This window comes from Polypterus senegalus, chromosome 15, assembly GCF_016835505.1.
Source record: "Polypterus senegalus isolate Bchr_013 chromosome 15, ASM1683550v1, whole genome shotgun sequence".
Classification (NCBI taxonomy): domain Eukaryota; kingdom Metazoa; phylum Chordata; class Cladistia; order Polypteriformes; family Polypteridae; genus Polypterus; species Polypterus senegalus.
The window spans coordinates 114,827,426-114,846,397 of NC_053168.1; the positions used below are offsets into that span (position 1 = coordinate 114,827,426).

At 38.4% G+C, this 18,972-nt stretch overlaps 1 protein-coding gene across 2 annotated transcripts in view; it reads left to right on the forward strand.

The window, feature by feature from the left end:
* The window catches only part of LOC120515811 (natural killer cells antigen CD94-like), a 36,308-nt gene that overhangs the window by 4,168 nt on the left and 13,168 nt on the right, over nt 1-18,972 (forward strand). For both annotated transcript variants that reach the window (XM_039737134.1, XM_039737135.1), the window contains exon 2: nt 16,076-16,192. In XM_039737134.1, the coding sequence (XP_039593068.1) occupies nt 16,076-16,192 (117 nt within the window). The remainder of the gene's footprint in view (nt 1-16,075; nt 16,193-18,972) is intronic.

The window sequence follows — 18,972 nt, forward strand, 5'->3', positions numbered from 1 at the left end:
TGTCCCTGGGCTTGGTAAATTTGTGTTTTTGCACTTTTGTGTAAATAAGACACATTAGGGAATGGATATTTTGCTTTCTTTTAAAATAATTAAGACATCATACCCATAATATCTCAAACCTAAGCTTAGAAGCAAACAATACTATAGAAAAGGTTCTCAATTAATTACTACTCATATGTGAAAAGAGTGTCAGACAAAGTGGCTCTTCAGTAAAGAAACAAAAACAGATTTACAACGGACTCACTGTGATTCCATGAAATGTTGAGATGGATATGTGGAGTTATGAAAAAGGACAGAATAAGAGATGAGACAATCAGAAATACAACAAATGTGGGAAAGATGTCTGAAAAAGTCCATGAAAACAGGGTGAAGTGGTATGGACATGTGATGAGGAGAAACAATGAATATGTGGGCAGAAGAATGATGGGAATGGAAGAGAAAGTGAGGGAGGCCAAAGTGGAAGTAAAAGAAGATCTGAAGGAAAAGGGCAGACTGGTAAGGTGGTGCCGGAACAAGTCGTTTGGAGAAGGTTGATCAAACACATCAACTCCACATAGAAGTGGGAAAAGAAGAAGAAGAAGACCCATGATTCCATGAGAACTCATGGCATCTTACATTAAAAGTTGCAAATTAGTTTGTAAATCTAGTTCAACAAAGCTGCCAGTTGCCTTATTAAAACTATATGAAGACTCTCTACACACTATGATTACTTCTCTAAATAAATAGCTGACATTTTCATTTAACCTTTGCATTTTACTCAGAATGATAGCTAACGTGACAAATAAAAAGTCCATCTGATCTCGTTCTCCCTCCTGCTTAATTCATTTCAGATTTGTAGGGGAAATGTAAATTGCTTAGTTCTGAAATAGTTCTATGTAATAGTATCAATGCAATGGACATTCTTCCATAATAAACTGAATTATGCAGCATTACAGACTAGACAAAGTCGCAGGACTATTATCACAACACTTCACTCCTTCACTTACCACCTTATGACATAACGGAAAAGTTTATATTTGATTTACAGCTGCGTTCTTCCAACTAGTTTGTTGAAAAGTTCATATTGGCAATAATGAATACATCATTAATAAAATACTTTATTCCTAATTCTCTTCATGATGTCCACTCTATAGAGTGATCTATTAAAGAAATCACATTCAGACTCAAATCTTTTAACAATATAAGACTAACTTCAAATCTCCCCCTTCTAATTTTTGAAGGATTATTTTAATCATACCACTTAAATCATCTCTCAAAAGATACAATCTCTGTTTAGGAATTTCTGATGCTTCTACCAGTCCCAGCAGAGATGCTGCTTTGACTTTTTTGTTAAATGGTATTCATACCTCTGATGATGCAGCAAATGCTGCCATATTTATGCTTATGAACTTACAGTATGTGCATCTTTGAATACTCCAGTGCGCTTCTACACAGGCTTGAGACTTTCCTTGGTCCATCAGGCATGGTTCCTAGTGAGTTTTCAATTTGTGTTTTGCATGTGTAGATGTCTGAAGTTACTCACTCCCACCTGCACATGGCTCTACGTGGTGCTCCTCAGGACTTATCACTCTGTGTGTAGGTGCTCACAGATATAACTCGTAGACATGTTTTTTACATTTTTTCATATGCTGACAACACTGAGATTTATTTTATTTTTTAAGCCTAACGATGCTTATTCAATTACGCCATCATTTATTAACTGCTCTATTAATGGATAAAAGTTATAAAAAAACAAAAAAATAATTAGTTTCTGGCATCCATTCCAAGATCTGTTCTTGCCTTTTTCCCTGTGATGTGAGGATAAATATTACGTGGATTAAGCAGATTTTAAAATATCAAGTTAAGTTATAAGACAACTTTCTCAAACCCCCTAACTAAGAGGTTATCTGGTCAACAATGGACTGAAAGCAGGACTCTGGTGGGGAGCCAGTCCATTACAGGGTCCACTCTCACACACACACGTGCCAGACTGGTGTAGGACACTGCCTAACCTTCAGATCTTTGGGATTTTAGGGAAAACCAATGTATGACATTCGAATCATCTTTTATGGTGCCGAAACAATTAAAAGTCAAAACAAATGTATTATGTTGTCAAAACGTTTAAATATAAATCAAGGATAGGGACATAGTGTAACTTTTTACTTCCTCCTTTCTTTTTTCTGCTGCAGACAGTAAAAGACCATATGCTTGTTGCTTTTAAGAATCTCAGCCACTTTATTGACTCCTGCAAGCCAAATACACACCGACAGAGCAAAGGGGAAAAAATGTGACATAAAACGAGGTTCTTTCACAATTTTCTGGGGTGCTTCTATTCAACTTTTTCTCTAGCAAGCCAAATACGCACCTGCTGAGATAAGGACATGAGAACCCATAAATGCACCCCAACCGAGGATGTTCTCCCAATGATTGGTTCCTACCTGGCATTATGTACATATTACATAAAAGTAGTATAACAATTTTGGGGAAATACAAAAAAAAAAACTCAAAGTACAAGTGTAACTTGGAAAACCAGATTAACCCTGTTACATCAGCAACAGGATAGACAAGGCTGGCAGTTGCTTGGTGTGCCAAACTGGGAGCGGGACACCCCAGGATCATCCATTTACATCATTTACATAGACAACGACAAGTTTGTAGAACCCCCCCCAAAATACAGCAGTGACACACTAAAATGACACAATCAGAAATACCCCCCCAGGAGGTCCACAGTCTTTGTTTGTGATGTACAATACTTTTTTAGTAACGTTAAATATACTCAGAGCAAATGTCATAAATGAAGAAGAGAATTAAAATGTCTGGAAGCAAAAATTGAACTGACTCATGTTGTTTTGACAACTCGGCCATTTCTGATTTGGCTTCAGTTAGTCTCACCAGTCTCTCCTGGCCAAAAGCAACATCTCCAGTTCAGCCACAGGGTGAGTAACAGTGGGGCAGGAGTCTTAGAAGTCACAATTTAGCCCCTCAGAAGTTTTAACTCTTCCTATCACGTTTTTCCTCTTTGAAGCTCTTAAGGCTTGCAGTCCAAGCTCTAATTTCAAGAGTGTTCAGGGTTTGAAGGATTCTAGACCTGGACACCATAGCAGCTGCATTTACTCTAACTAAAGAACGCAAACATCGATTTTGAAAGTTACTGTAATACCTTCACGAGTTGTTTATTTATTTTTAATTTCTATTATGTACACTCTTTTTATTTATATTTTAAATACTGCAATGGGCAATTTTTTATTTACTTTGAGTACCTTACATGTATTTGCCTTTTATTTACTTTTTTATTTATTTAGATTTATAATTAAAATTTAAAATATACTTTATTATTATTGCTTTTCCATTTTCTATCCAAACTTTGTTTTTAATGTAAAATGAGTTTGAGAAGATCTGCCAGGAAAAATCGGATAAACTGCCCAAAGCCAGGATTGCAAAGTTTGTTTGAGACTTATCAAGAAGACTCGAAGGAGTAATTGCAGCCACAGTACTGAACGAAGGGTCTTACTACTTCTATCAGTGAGAGATTTCAGTTTATGATTTCTAATAAATCTACAAAACGTTTCAGAAAAATATATTTTCACTTTGTCATTATTTGTCAGTATTTAATACTAATTCTACCACCCAATAAATGCAGAAAGTGAAGGGGTCTAAATTTTGAAGTTTCTAATTGGTTTTGAATTTTCTAATTTGTTTTGTTGTATTATCCATTTCAGGGTTGTCACATGATTGCGATCCACACAGGTTTTGATGTTGCTTACCTTTCAGGTATAAATATGAACACAGTTGGTACATTCATTATCCGTATTTGGGTAATCTTTGTTAAAAATAACCCTTCATTTTAATCAGTTTCAAAAGTTGGTATTATCAGGTATTGCTTCAGTTTTGACTTTTCTTCTGTATTTGACCTTTAATTTTGCCTTCTATCTCATTTTAATGTGGATGCTTCAGATTTTAATGCTCCTTTTGGCTTTCCCTTTAGAACTCGTTTGGATTTTCTTTTGGCTTGCTCCTTAGTTATTACCTCCCAGTCATCGTCTTTTTCTGCTCAAACAAATAATGGCATTGTGTGTTCTTTAAATTAACCAACTTCTTACGTGGCACTACCATCTCCTAGTGATCTCAATTGCATACTGTATTATTATTAGGAAATTCCAATTTTATAAAATGGATAGTCTGCCAACTAGAGCTTACCACCCCGTCGGCCATGCTGTAGTGCAATGGATGTGCAATACAACAAAAGGTCAGATTAGTCTTTCCTGGCCCAGAGGGGAGTCAAAAACATTCAGAAGTCTGAAGACAGAAAAGCAAAACGAATTCATTACTACAATCAAAAATAACAGCCATGAAATATCAAAACTGCAAAGTTCAAACACCAGACTAGAATAATTAGGTCCATAATCAGAAACACGGTAAGAAATCTGATACGAATCGTCTCCCATATTTATCAAGCATCTCAGTGAAGCAAAAACAATCCAAACTGGCAAAAATGTAATCCTGCTCTTAGGAGCCAGAGTAATGACATTTTATCAATTTTTTCTAATTTAAGAAACTACTCCGAATGTCACCAGGATTTAGGGGAGTCCATGAGTTGCTCTAACTTACTAGGAGCTGCCAGAAGATGAGATTCAAAGCATGCATATTCTAGGATCCCTAATTTTGGAAACGCTGGACAAAGATGAACAAATACAAAGATATCGATTTGACAGAGATGGAATAATATTCAGAACAAATCTTGTACATCATGTGATCACTTCATCTATCTCAGCCAAAATGAAGGTATTAATAATTTTTTTTATCCAAGGTAAAAATGCAGCTTTGCAATGGCAATGATTTGGCTTTTCACAACCAACCATTTCTGGAATTTTGCACCAAACTTTGAATTCCTGCAACGTGTCACTTAATATGCAGTTTTATACATTGCCCATCACTATATGTCAGGTAATGTTAAAGCAATCTGCATGTCCACCTGCCAAGTTGTTTGCCTGCCTATAGTAAAGTCATCCCTGATGGAGGATCACAGGAATCATGGGAAAAAGGGGTCCTTTCATCGGATTGGCTGGCCGAGCAATGTTTCAGCCGTGGAATGGCCAAATGGGGAGGCAGCTTGATGGATGAGGTCTCCAGGACTCTAAAAATATCCAAATCTTATTATATGATATCATCTACTGTTAAATTCTGCTCCGTACTTCTAAAATTTTTTATTATTATGCTGTATTAAGGATTTGTTCTGTTCTGTGTATTGTATTGTATTGACCCCCTTCTTTTGACACCCACTGCACGCCCAACCTACCTGGAAAGGGGTCTCTCTTTGAACTCTTCCATTTTTCCATACAAGTTTTTTTTGGGAGTTTTTCCTTGTCTTCTTAGAGAGTCAAGGCTGGGGTGCTGTCAAGAGGCAGGGCCTGTTAAAGCCCATTGCGGCACTTCCTGTGTGATTTTGGGCTATACAAAAAGAAACTGTATTGTATTGTGTATTGTATTCATGCAAATCTCTGCTTTCTGAAGTTATTAGTGTGATTGACGGCACACACGAATGGGCACACGCATTTCAATATATCACAATATCAACACACAGCTATTCATGGGTGCAAATTGTATTAGGCTTAATCTACGAACCTCATTGCTCAATTCTAATTTTTAACTCAGGTCAGATTTTCCTATCTTGATGATTCACATTCATAAGTACAAGTGACCTGCATCTAACTGTAATGTGAACACATCTGTAACGGCACACATGTGTACATTAATACATTTGTACATGACTTATCTGTGTCAAAAACAGCAAAAACTTCACATTTGTCAGACTTATGCCTTTAAAACTGACAAAATGGATGCACTAGTAGCTAACTAACATATGCAATTCATTTTGCGCTAAAGGAAAGCAAACAGATCATCAGTCATACGTGATCACGTTGAGAAGTCAATAAAAACACAGACGGCTAGCTTTTACTGTTTTCACAGCTATTACTCACATTGCTGCTCAAAGAGATGTGTGAGTACAAGAAATGAGCCAGCAATGGTGGGACCAGTGGTTTAGCAATGGATTGTGTGGATTGTGCAAAGCACAAGGGTCTACGAGCTTGGGGGCCCACTTGGGACATATAAAAAGAAAAATGAATAACTTAAATCATTGCATTAATAATTCACAGTTTCAGTGACATGTTTAACCATCACCAGGCAAGTCCAGGCAATTAATGATGATATTACGTATTCAGCTGGCCTACAGATTACACAAATTTAGACTTCAGGGGCCTCATGTATAAACGGTGCGCACGCACAGAAATGTTGCGTAAGAACTTTTCCACGTTCAAATCGCGATGTATAAAACCTACACTTGGCGTAAAGCCACGCACTTTTCCACGGTACCTCATGTCTTGTCGTACGCAAGTTCTCCGCTCGGTTTTGCAGACTGGCGGCACCCAGCGTCAAAGAAGTGCTACTGTTCCTGTGTGGTTACTCATTATTTTCATGACGCGGCTTTATAAATACACAGAAACTAACCGCATATTGTTTATTAGTGTAATGCATCTGATTGTAATTAACTCGTAACAATATAATGGTCCAGGGAACAGCCATAGTATTCCAAATACCATAACTGCTTTAGCGTTGTTACTCTCAGTTCTCCTCCTCCTTCTTCTTCTTCTTCTTTCAGCTCCTCCCGTTAGGAGTTGCCACAGCGGATCATCTTTTTCCATATTTCTCTCACTGCACCACTCGGAGTATTTATATCACTGTATCTGAGTGTGAATCACAGCAGCAGCTGATCGGAAAGAGAATTATCGGTATACGCCATTAAGCACACGCTGTCTCTGCCACAGCAAAACGTTTCAAAGCCTTTCCTGTATGGACCTCGCGGTTCAAAACAGTTTAATCCCAAGAACTTTAAATGCAGCCAATCAAGTGCTCCTTGTAGAACTGTTTGTACTTATAAGTACAATCACCCCACTGTAAACTTGCACTATAGTTATAATATCGCACAACCTGAGCCACTTTATAAAGCGCGTATTTACATATGATGACAATATCATTTTTAAGGTGAAATGCAGCAAAATATGTTTGTTAAATTACACAGATAAAACTTTAACTTCATTTAAATAATCTATATTCTTCACTGGGAGTGTCTTTAAGGATAGAATAATTAAACATGTACTACGAAGATATTTCAATGTTCTTCAAACGTTTTGAAGAATCGGCGTTAAGCTTACAGATGGCTTAACGTCTATTACAGAGCTGATTGTATGGCGATCGGTTACTTGGGGAAAGAAAAGCACTGACTGCAGTGACGGCTACGCCAATATATATTGAATATAAAACAGAAAGAGAAAATAACAACACAGCTAAAACGCAGCGACAAATTTCGGCAAAGTTAAATGCTTGTGTCATGAGCACGAGGCGGCTAGTGTCTGCAACATACGTGGCCATCCACCGTGCATGACATTGGCGGGCGAAGGAGCCAGTCACCGATTCTTCCTCTGCCCAGTGCCACCACAAGCTTAGAGCCGCCCCTGAGTACTGCTGCAATAAATTATTTCATCGAAGTGAAACACATGTTTAATAACTTGCTTTAACTCCTATCATCATGAAAATGACATCACGTATACATCTCAGTATTTTAGTTATTCAGAGAGCTGTAATATCAAGAATGTAATTGATTCTGTGTCCAGTTGGAGGAAGAGAGCCGGTTTAAGAAACAAGTAGTGATTCACACACATAGAGCACATAGAAGATCAAATACAAAACAAAGCATTTAACGTACTACTTTAATTACGATGTGATTTGAGAAACTGGTTAATTAAACAATTTAAAGATGAATTTTATGATGTTCTACTTTAATGACAAAATAAACTACGTGATTAAAGTGGAAATGTCGAGATTGAAGTGGACATTTCATGCTTTTTCCCCCACCGTGTGGCTTTTTTCTCTGTACCCTAATAAGCTTACATATGACACTCAGACAGTGGGCTTACAACTCGGCTTTTCACGGCGACTTTGATATGTGACTTCTTTTTTATTTCCGGCACTGTGCGATTTTGTGGATGTGAGCTTTCAAGTTTCTCCAACACGCTATGCCACTCGATCAACTTCCTTTTGTTGATTATACCACGGCTTATTTGAACAAATAGTATGTTTTCCTTTGCCTCCACTTGGTATTCGCTGAAATTCTTATGTTTCCCCCGTGCTTTTCCCATTGTCTTTTCACAGAAGGCTGCGCTTAAGGGCGATTTATATTGATTTGCATATTCAAAGAGGCGTAATTCTGGGAGGATTTGGGGCGTTACATAATGCGTGTGCACGAGCGTTAGTTTTCACGCTGATCGGGATTTATGTAGCGGAAGAACGTGGAAGTTGGAGTACGCACAGATTCTTGCATCTGGATTTTTCTGTGCGTAAGCACATTTCGGCTTTTGTGCTTACGCCATGTTATAGTGCGAGTTCTACGCACGGCGTTATACATGAGGCCCCTGGGGGCATTTTGTAACGCCCCAAATCCTCCCAGAATTACGCCTATTTGAATATGCAAATCAATATAAATCGCCCTTAAGCGCAGCCTTCTGGGAAAAGACAATGGGAAAAGCACGGGGAAAATATAAGAATTTCAGCGAATACCAAGTGGAGGCAAAGGAAAAACATACTATTTGTTCAAATAAACCGTGGTATAATCAACAAAAGGAAGTTGATCGAGTGACTTAGCGTGTTGGAGAAACTTGAAAGCTCACATTCACAAAATCGCACAGTGCCGGAAATAAAAAAGAAGTCACATATCAAAGTTGTCGTGAAAAGAAGAGTTGTAAGCCCACTGTCTGAGTGTCATATGAAAGTTTATTAGGGTACAGAGAAAAAAGGCACACGGTGGGGAAAAAGCACGAAATGTCAACTTTAATCTCGAATTTTCCACTTTAATCACGTAGTTTATTTTGTCATTAAAGTAGAACATCATAAACTTCATCTTAAAATCGTTTAATTAACCAGTTTCTCAAATCACATCGTAATTAAAGTAGCACGTTAAATGCTTTGTTTTGTATTTGATCTTCAATGTGCTCTATGTGTGTGAATCACTACTTGTTTCTTAAACTGGCTCTCTTCCTCCAACTGGACACAGAGTCCATTACATTCGTGATATTACAGCTCTCTGAATAACTAAAATACTGAGATGTATACGTGATGTCATTTTCATGATGATAGGCGCTAAAGCACGTTATTAAACATGTGTTTCATGAGCCTCGTGCTCATGACAAGCATTTATCTTTTGTCGAAATTTGTCGCTGCGTTTTTAGCTGTGTTGTTATTTTCTCTTTCTGTTTTATATTCAATATATATTGGCGTAGCCGTCCTGCAGTCAGTGCTTTTCTTTCCCCAAGTAACCGATCGCCATACAATCAGCTCTGTAATAGAAGTTAAGCCATCTGTAAGCTTAGCGCCGATTCTTCAAAACGTTTAAAGAACATTGAAATATCTTCGTAGTACATGTTTAATTATTCTATCCTTCACGACACTCCCAGTGAAGAATATAGATTATTTAAATGAAGTTAAAGTTTTATGTGTATAATTTAACAAACATATTTTGCTGCATTTCACCTTAAAAATGATATCGTCATCATATGTAAATACGCGCTTTATAAAGTGGCTCAGGTTGTGAGATATTATAACTGTAGTGCAAGTTTACAGTGGGGTGATTGTACTTATAAGTCCTAACAGTTCTACAAGGAGCAATTGATTGAGTGCATTTAAAGTTCTTGGGATTAAACTGTTTCTGAACCGCGAGGTCTGTACAGGAAAGGCTTTAAAACGTTTTGCAGTGGCTGAGACAGCGTGTCCTTAAAGCTGTATACCGATAATTCTCTTTCCGATCAGCTGCTGCTGTGATTCACACTCAGATACAGTGATATCAATACTCCGAGTCGTGCAGTGAGAGCAATATGGAAAAAGATGATCCGCTGTGGCAACTCCTAACGGGAGGAGTTGAAAGAAAGAAGAAGAAGAAGAAGTGAGAGTAACAACGCTAAAGCAGTTATGGCATTTGGAATACTATGGCTGTTCCCTGGACCATTATATTGTTACAAGTTAATTACAATCAGATGCATTACACTAATAAACAATATGCGGTTAGTTTCTGTGTATTTATAAAGCCGCGTCATGAAAATAATGAGTATTCACACAAGAACAGTACCATTGCTTTGACGCTGGGTGCCGCCAGTTTGCAAAACCGAGCGGAGAACTTGCGTACGACAAGGCATGAGGTACCGTGGAAAAGTGCGCGGCTTTACGCCAAGTGTAGGTTTTATACATCGCGATTTGAACGTGGAAAAGTTCTTACGCAACATTTCTGTGCGTACGCACCGTTTATACATGAGGCCCCAGGAGTTTGGAGGCTTGGAGCACAACACATCCTAGTATGCCTTACAGAGAAGTGCACATTCCCAAATTTAGCAACTTTGGCATGCCATAGCGGACGTGAATGGAAGAAGTTTTAAAGAACATCACATGAATAGTGTAAACTATTAATGTAAAAATTATTATCGTAAATAATTGTTACTTTTGTGCTTTGGATTGATGTCAACAGTTTTCGAAATTTGAACTTGTAAATGATAAATCATAGCAATTTTGTTGTTAAGCTATGGTCACCGTTAGTCGGCAAATGCAGAATATTTGAACAATTTGACGCTTTTTATACTCTCGCCATACGGCACCATGTCGGCCAGTAGCAGCGGAATCCGGCAAACATTATAAGAGTGGTGCTGCTAAACGTAAGGCATGCCAGCAACAGGAATTGAAAAAAGTTAAGCTTACCAAGATTTCTACCTTTCTCATAACTGAGCAAGGGCCAACGGTGGTAACTGAGAATGCTGATGCTGATTAATCGTCACAACAGCCGCAAGCAGGTTATGCATACAGTGCAGCTAGAGAAATGGTTGCAACTATCAAGTCTGGAAGTAGCGATACAATGGCTTCGGATCAGATGCTATCTGCTAAAACCATTAAAAATGGAGAAACCACTAAAGAGAAACAAGTAATATATATGACCAAGCAATTTCCTACCAACAAGGCAAATTTCTTGGAACCATTGACACCTCACTGTATGATGTCCATTTTCTCAGAACTTGTGTGGGCTTCATTTTATAGCACAGAACAGTTTTTGCTTTTATTTATGTACTATACTACCCACACCTCCAACATTCCATTCCCACAATTTGTTTTATTTTTGCTAACTTACAGCTGCTGTAATAAAGCAATTAAAAATGTTATTACAAAAGTTTGTTTCTCACCAGCGTGTGATCTGATAGTGTTGCGGTTGTGGACACCACTGCCCAGCTGGCCCCTAGGATCTTGTTGCGAATAATTTACTAACAGTTATGCTAGACATGAGGGGCCTTCAGCAAGCTAGCCCCACCACCAGGTGGGACTGTGGCTGTTGTCACTGCCGTAACTCTCCTCCACTAATGTTTTGCCACGCTGTCAGCGCTGGCTAATAAAGACAGCACTCAGTTCATGAGTATACGCAAAAAAACACATGAATTCTGATCTGACCGTTCTCATTCATGTCACATGGCCATGAATCGAATATACTGTATATCCAATCTAAGGCCACATATGAAAGTGATTCAAATCTAATTTGAAAAGAGCAAATTTCTGTTTCCACACAGCCCTGAAAACATTAGAGCTGTGTCACATTAGGACAAAACATCAGATTTGAGTCACTTCGGCCTGGTAATGTGAATGTAAACGTATTCTGGATGTTATTGCAAAATGACAATTTTTCTTTTTCTTATTATTCCTTTTCTTCTTTTCAAAATACTTAATTATTATTATTATTATCTTTGTGATGAAGCCTTAGAGTTAGTATCAGAAAACTGCCAAGTGTCCTTATGATTTCCAAGGACATTTACATTTGCAATTACATTTATTTGCTTTACAGATACTTTTATCTAAAGTGACTTTATAAAGAGGTAAACATAATCGAGTCACATTAGGCTAGGCCTGTTTGTTCCGCAAGTGTAGTAGGACAGGTAACAAAAAGATGTAATCTCTACATATATAAAATCCAACATCTGTCTGTCTGTCTGTCTGCTTTTCACAAGAGAACTACTTAATGGATTTAGATTAGGTTTTTTCTATAATTTGCTTGAACATTCTGAATGATTTTGTGATTTCTCTCATCATGCCAAGTATCCTAATTCGCTTGCGGTACCGATTTATTTGCGCGAATCCGAGAGAGATGCAGTGGGCCGAATGGAGGGGGCGGCACCCTCCTCACCCACATACCAGCCTCGGGGCGTATCTTACATCCACTTAGCTAGCGAACGACAGAACTACTGAACGGATTTAGATCAGGTTTTTTTCTATAATTTGCTTGAACATTCTGGTTGATTTTGCGACTTCTCTCATCGCACTTAGAATCATAGTTCGCTTGCAGGACCGATATATTCATGCTAATCCGAGACACAGGGAAGGGCCCTCCTCAATGTCCTGTTTCTCTTCTACACAGGAGGAGTGGTTTTCAGTTGCTTCTTGAATACACTGAGGGAGTCAGCAGTACAGATGGAGGTAGGTAGCTCGTTCCACCAATTAGGAGTTACACAGGAAAAGTCTGGTTTGAGACTTGATACCACACAGAGGAGGCATCACCAGTTGCTGTTCACTGGCAGACCTGAGTGGGTGAGGAGTATAGGGCTTCACCAGTGCCTCCATATGCTTGAGTGCTGACCCATTAACTACTCTGTAGGCAAGCATCAGGGATTTGAATTTAATGTGTGCAGCTACAGTGAGCCAATGTAGCGACCTGAAGAGAGAGGAGTGACATGTGCCCGTCTCAGCCAGTTAACTACAATACAGGCTGCTGCATTCTAGACCATCTGCAGTAGCCTGATAGCACATGCGGGTACTCCTGTCAGAATAGACTTGCAGTAGCCCAGGTGCAACAAGACCAAAGCCTGGACCAGATGTTGTGCTACATACATCAGACAAAGTCTGATCTTGCAGCGGTTGTAAAGCGTTAACCTGCTTGAACGAGAAACAGTAGAAATGTGGTCAGAAAAATAAAACTGCTCATCAGCTACCACCCCAAAATGTCGTACTGACCTGGCAAGTATTAGCGACAGTGAGCCAAGCTTTAAAGAGATGAGGAATTGTGCAGACTGGCTGGCTGGGATCAGAAGAAGCCTGGTTTTTGTCAGGTTGAGCTGTAGATGGTGTTTCTTCATCGAGGTTGATATATCTGTAAGATATGCAAGGAAACTACAAAATGTCATCTTGTGTACCACTATTCAGCTCTTTAGTGCTGTAATATAGTGGCATCATTTACTTTCAACCATGGCCCCCAATGCCTTGCTGGGAATGTGTGTAGGACACTTCATAAATACTTCTCATGTCCTACTCTGAGGTAGGACAAATTCTTATCCTAGTCAGACACTTAGTGCAATTCTTAGGAATAATTCTAAGATGATAAATATGGGTACTGTTCTTTTTCCAAATGTATTGATACCCGGTGCAGCAAGCCTCCATTTTAAGTAGGTGACAGCCCGTGATATCACAGCCACAGCAATTTACAGATATGTGGTAACAATGGCCAGCACAACCGTAAAGCATATGACTGTGACAGTAAAACAAAATTAAATGGAGGACCCTGTGATGAATACAATGATGCTGAAATGACATCTTGAAAATCCATCCATCCACCCATTATCCAACCCATTATATCCTAACATAGGGTCACGGGTGTCTGCTGAAGCCAATCCCAGCCAACACAGGACACAAGGCAGGAACAAATCCCAGGTAGGGTGCCAGCCCACAGCAGCATCTTGAAAATAAATAACAAATATAAATAAGCCAGAACATTTAAAAAATGAGGAAAAAATCAATCTATGAAATTTGAAACAAAGATCACAACAATTGCTTGCTTCACAATGTGACACTTAGATGGTTACTTCATTTGCTTGTCTCTAAAGTTATAAAGACAGCTTTTTTTAACACATCATCTACGAAAGTCTCAGATAATCTGAAAGAGGACCATGAAAAATATGTGACTTAGTAGAATTAAAAGCAGTTCTCTAAAAATGAGTAAACGTTTCACTTATGGTGCTCAGAAAGGTCTCAGCTCTTTTTGCTTTTCACTTGACGGCACTACAACAATTCTTTTTTTTTTCTTTTTTTTTAAATTTTATTAATTTTTTTGTAATCATTCCATACAGATAGATCAATTTTTACAAAAAATAGGATTGAAAACAAATTTAACCCCACCCCTGAAAAAGAGAGCATGGCCAACGGAATAATACTTAAAGCTTGTAAGCATACCTATATTGATGAGTTTAATAGGGCGATAGAGATGACTGGAGAATAAAATGAAATGCAGAGAGAATTACTCCTTATTATTCTAAAATATTATTGATTAGATCCTTCCAGGTTTTGAAAAAGTTCTGTACAGATCCTCTAACTGAGAATTAGACTTTTTTCAATTTCAAATAGTATAAAACATCAGTTTCCCACTGACTTAAAAGAGGAGAGTTAGGATTCTTCCAGTTTAGCAAAATAAATCTATGTGCCAAAAGTGTAGTAAAGGCAATCACAGTTTGCTTGCCCTTCTCCATTTTAAACCCATCTGGAAGAACCCCACACACAGCTGTTAATGGGTTATGAGGGATTGTGACACCAAGGCTGTCTGAAAGGCACTTCAATTTTTGTCCAGAATGATGTTAACTTGCTGCAGGCCCAAAACATGTGACCCAGTGAGGCTGGAACTTGATTGCAGCGTTCGCAGGTTAGATCTTTCCTTGGAAACATTTCAGACAGCTTTAACCGAGACAGATGAGCTCGATATATAATTTTGAGTTGAATAATTGTATGCTTTGTGCATATGGAGCTCAAGTGAATTCTCTGCATTGCTATTTTCCACTCCTTTTCTGATATATTGAGTAAGAGATCTTTTTCCCAGTGTCCTCTTGGATATTTGAAAGGGAGGAACTGTAAAATAATTTTATGTACTGCAGAAATAGTATCTATGTCCTCGAAATTGAGCAATATTTTTTCCAGCAAGGACGAGGGTGCAAGATGAGGAAAATCGGTCAGGTTCTGTTTAACAAAGTTCCTAATTTGAAGATAGTAAAAGAAATATGTTGCTGGAAAGTTAAATTTGGATTGTAATTGTTCATAGGATGCAAAGATGTCTATATAAAGATCTCTAAGCAATTTAATCCCAAATCTTAAGATATTAAATACTGCTATTAAAAGATAATAAAAACTGCATATGTTTGCGAGGGTTGAAAGAGGTGTTTCTCATGCAGAGGTGCCACAGATAAAAGGTTCTCCATCTTGAAATGCTTCCTACATTGGTTCCATATTCTAAGTGAGTGAAGCACAATTGGGTTATTAGTTTAATGGTGATAACTTGCATTTATTGGGGCACAGAGCAGGGAATATAAAGAAGTACTGCAGGATTTTACTTCTGTTGTGGACCAAGCCTGTGTATGTTCATCTATTTGTGTCCAGGTTTTTATAGCTTGTATGTTTGCTGCCCAGTAATAAAACTAAAAGTTAGGTAGAGCCATGTCACCTTCTGCTTTTGGTCTTTGAAGGGTTGTTCTTTGGATACGTAGATGTTTTGAGTTCCAAATAAATGAGGTTATGGTTGAATCTAATTGCTTAAAAATGATTTATTGAAGTATATTGGAATGTTTTGAAATAAAAAAAGAAGCTTAGGAAGGATATTCATCTTAACAACGTTAATTCTTCCAGCTAGTGTGAGATGAAGGGTTGACCATCTATGCAAGTCTTGCTTATTTTTTTCCATATAGAAATATGCTGATAGAGAGATTTGTGTTTACTTGTGATATTTATTTAAACTGGTCTGCAATGATAAAAGGTAGGGTGTCTAATCTAATATATGCTTGAGAATTCACTGGAAAGAGTACACTTTTATTCAAAGTAATTCTGAGACCAGAACACTACAACAATTCTATCCAATTAAATAACAGTTTCTGTAGAAATGATAACCTGATTATTGCATTACAAGAAAGGAGAGGCTAAAAGAAGGGAATGAAAACCTGGGTTAATAATTTGCCATCACTTCAGAATGTTTCATGTTCCTCTCCCCAAATAGGTGCTCCTCAAAGGCGACCACCTCGACCTATGAGGACCATCTGGATTGTTCTTGGAGTGACTGTTGGCCTCCTGATTGCAGCTGGTGCCATTTTTGGGATTTTACATTTTTTTGTATGTAAGTATTGGTCACCAGGAAAGAAATGGACCCAGCAGTGAATTGATATTTGTTTTCTGTTAGAGAAGTAGCATTAACATTGACACTCATGTATATATAAAGGTCATCTGTTTTATATAGTGCTATTGACAGTGAACAGCATCCAAAGTATGTTCTTTAAATAAACTGTGCAATTTATGGAAGTATACTTTTGATAATTTGGAGTGAAGAGCAGGTATTTGGAGACCTGGTTACCACGTTTAGACTAAGAACCGTTAATGTTTATAATTTTAAACTCCCTTTTTATTTTTGGGTTGAAGATTAAGTTGATGTGGCAGCTATAAATATACTGTTGTAAAAGAGCATGAGCTCTTTTATGCACAGGGTCTATAAAAAGTATTCTATCCCCTTGGAGGTATTCACTTTTTATTGTCATACAACACTGATTCACAGTAGATTTCATTTGGGTTTTTAAATACTGATCAACAGAAAAACAACATCTAAGTTAGACATGATCTCTGTAAAATGGTAAAACACAAAATAATTAATCTGATAAATATTTGCACTATCTATCTATCTATCTATCTATCTATCTATCTATCTATCTATCTATCTATCTATCTATCTATCTATCTATCTATCTATCTATCTATCTATCTATCTATCTATCTATTGTGAATGCTAGAGGTTGCTGTCACCCCGTTAAACCCAACAGACAGATACGCAGACACAGGGTAAAAGAACGAAGAAGCTCTTTTAATTGTTTTTCCTTTTTCAAAGTGCCTTTTAAGCACTACAGCCACCATAAACAAGATGCAGGCAGCTGAGGCACCACTGCAGTCCAGGGAAGGGGCCAGCTATCATCCTGGGGGAGGCAGTGTCCTTGAGCCTTCCCCCATCCTTCCGTTACTGGGGCATAACGGCCGCAATAAACTGCCGGCCGTCCCTTACACTATCTATAAGAACATTCCAATTCCATGAAAATGGGGTGGAAAAGCACAAGTCAGGGGATGGAGACAAGAAAATATCCAAGTGATTGAATAGCCCTTGGAGTCCAGTTAAATCAACCTTAAGGAATGGAAAGAGAATGGCACAGTGGTAAATCTGCCAAAAAACGAGTTGTCATGCAAGGAGAAGACTAGTGAGAGAGGCCACCTGGAGACTTCTGAGAACTCTAATAGGACTTACAAGCTACAGAGACTCATCCTGGAGAGACTGTACAGATCATGACTGTGCTTCACCAGTTGCAGCTTTATGTTTATAGAAGAGTGGCAAAGAGAAAGCCACTAATAAAAATAAAAGGACACGACTGGAGTTTACCAGAAGGCATGCAGGAGAATCTAAAGTCTGTTTTGTCTGATGACACCAAAATTGAGAACTTTGTCCATCAGATTAAATTCTGTATTTGAACATTGCACATTATTAAAAGTATGCCACCCCCACCATGAAGCCTGGGGGTGGCAGCATCATGCTGTGGGGATACTTCTCTGCATCAGACCCTGGAAGGCTTGTGAACATAAAATGAATGCAGCAAAATAAGGGGGAAATCCCGAAGGAAAACTTGATGCAGTCTGCAGCATTGCTATGCCTTAGGAGAAGATTTGTTTTCTAGCAAAACAACAACCGCAAGCATAAAACCAAAGCTATGAAGGAATGGCTTCAAAATACCAAAGTTGATGTCCTGGAAAGGCTGAGTCACAGTCCAGAACAGATTTCAACTAAGAATTAGTGGCTGGACTTGACAAAGTCTGTTCCCTCACAGTATCTGACAGAGTTTGAGTTCAGATGTGCAAAACTGACAGAAAGAGAGAGACCTGTGCCCACAGACTTAAAGCCATCATCGCTGCCAAAGGGGGATCTACTGAATACTGAATTCTTATGTGGTTAATTCATTTGTGTTTTGTACTTGTAGTTACTTTAGACCACTTTGAAGAGTTCACTAAAAGAGTTCATCACTGTCAAAAAAAGCCAAATTAAAATTATTATGATTCAGAAAATATCAATAAACTGTGGAAACCTCCAAGGTGGTGGCTGCTTTTTAAACTAAATGTAAAAAGGGACTTTGCACAACTATGTTTTTTGATTTAGTGCTGCTGTCCTACAGATCCAGCATCCTAGGTTCAAAATGTATGCTTGTTCCTCATCTGTGTGGCGTTTGCATGTTCTCCCCATGTCTCCCTGAAGATGTGCTTGTTTGGTTAATTATTGATTCCAAGCTGGTCTTGTGTGTGTAAGTGTGAATGGGCCCTGCAGTGGACTATTGCCTCACTCTGTCTTGTGACCAGTGCTGCCATGACCAGCCCTGATCTTCCATGACTCTGAACTGGATTAAGCAGGTTTGATCATTTTATTCTGTCACAGGATTCAAGCTGTAGGGTGAGGGTCTTTCTAGTGTCTGTCTCTCCATCCAGGAATTGTTGAACTCACTTACTCCAGTTCAAGGTGGCAGGACAGGATCTAATCAGGAGAGGTTGGAATGCCAGTCTATTATAAAGCACAAACACTCACTTGTCTACTGGTTGGAAGTTTTCACTCCTAAACCTACACAGTTCTCTATGCAGATCCATCTTTTTTTGACAGCAAACAATCAAGCAGAAAATTTCAACAATTGCATCTCTTGTGCTTTAAAGATTATTTTTTCTTTTGAGCCCTTCATGTTATATATCCTAAAACCAATTCAACGTTCAGCACAACACAGTTTACTGAACTGCTGTGCAGCTCGGAGCAGTAGACGGTTGAACAGCAGGCAGTTTTAGCATGAGAGCCTGCCCCCTTGTGGCCACTAGACCACACTGACGTTT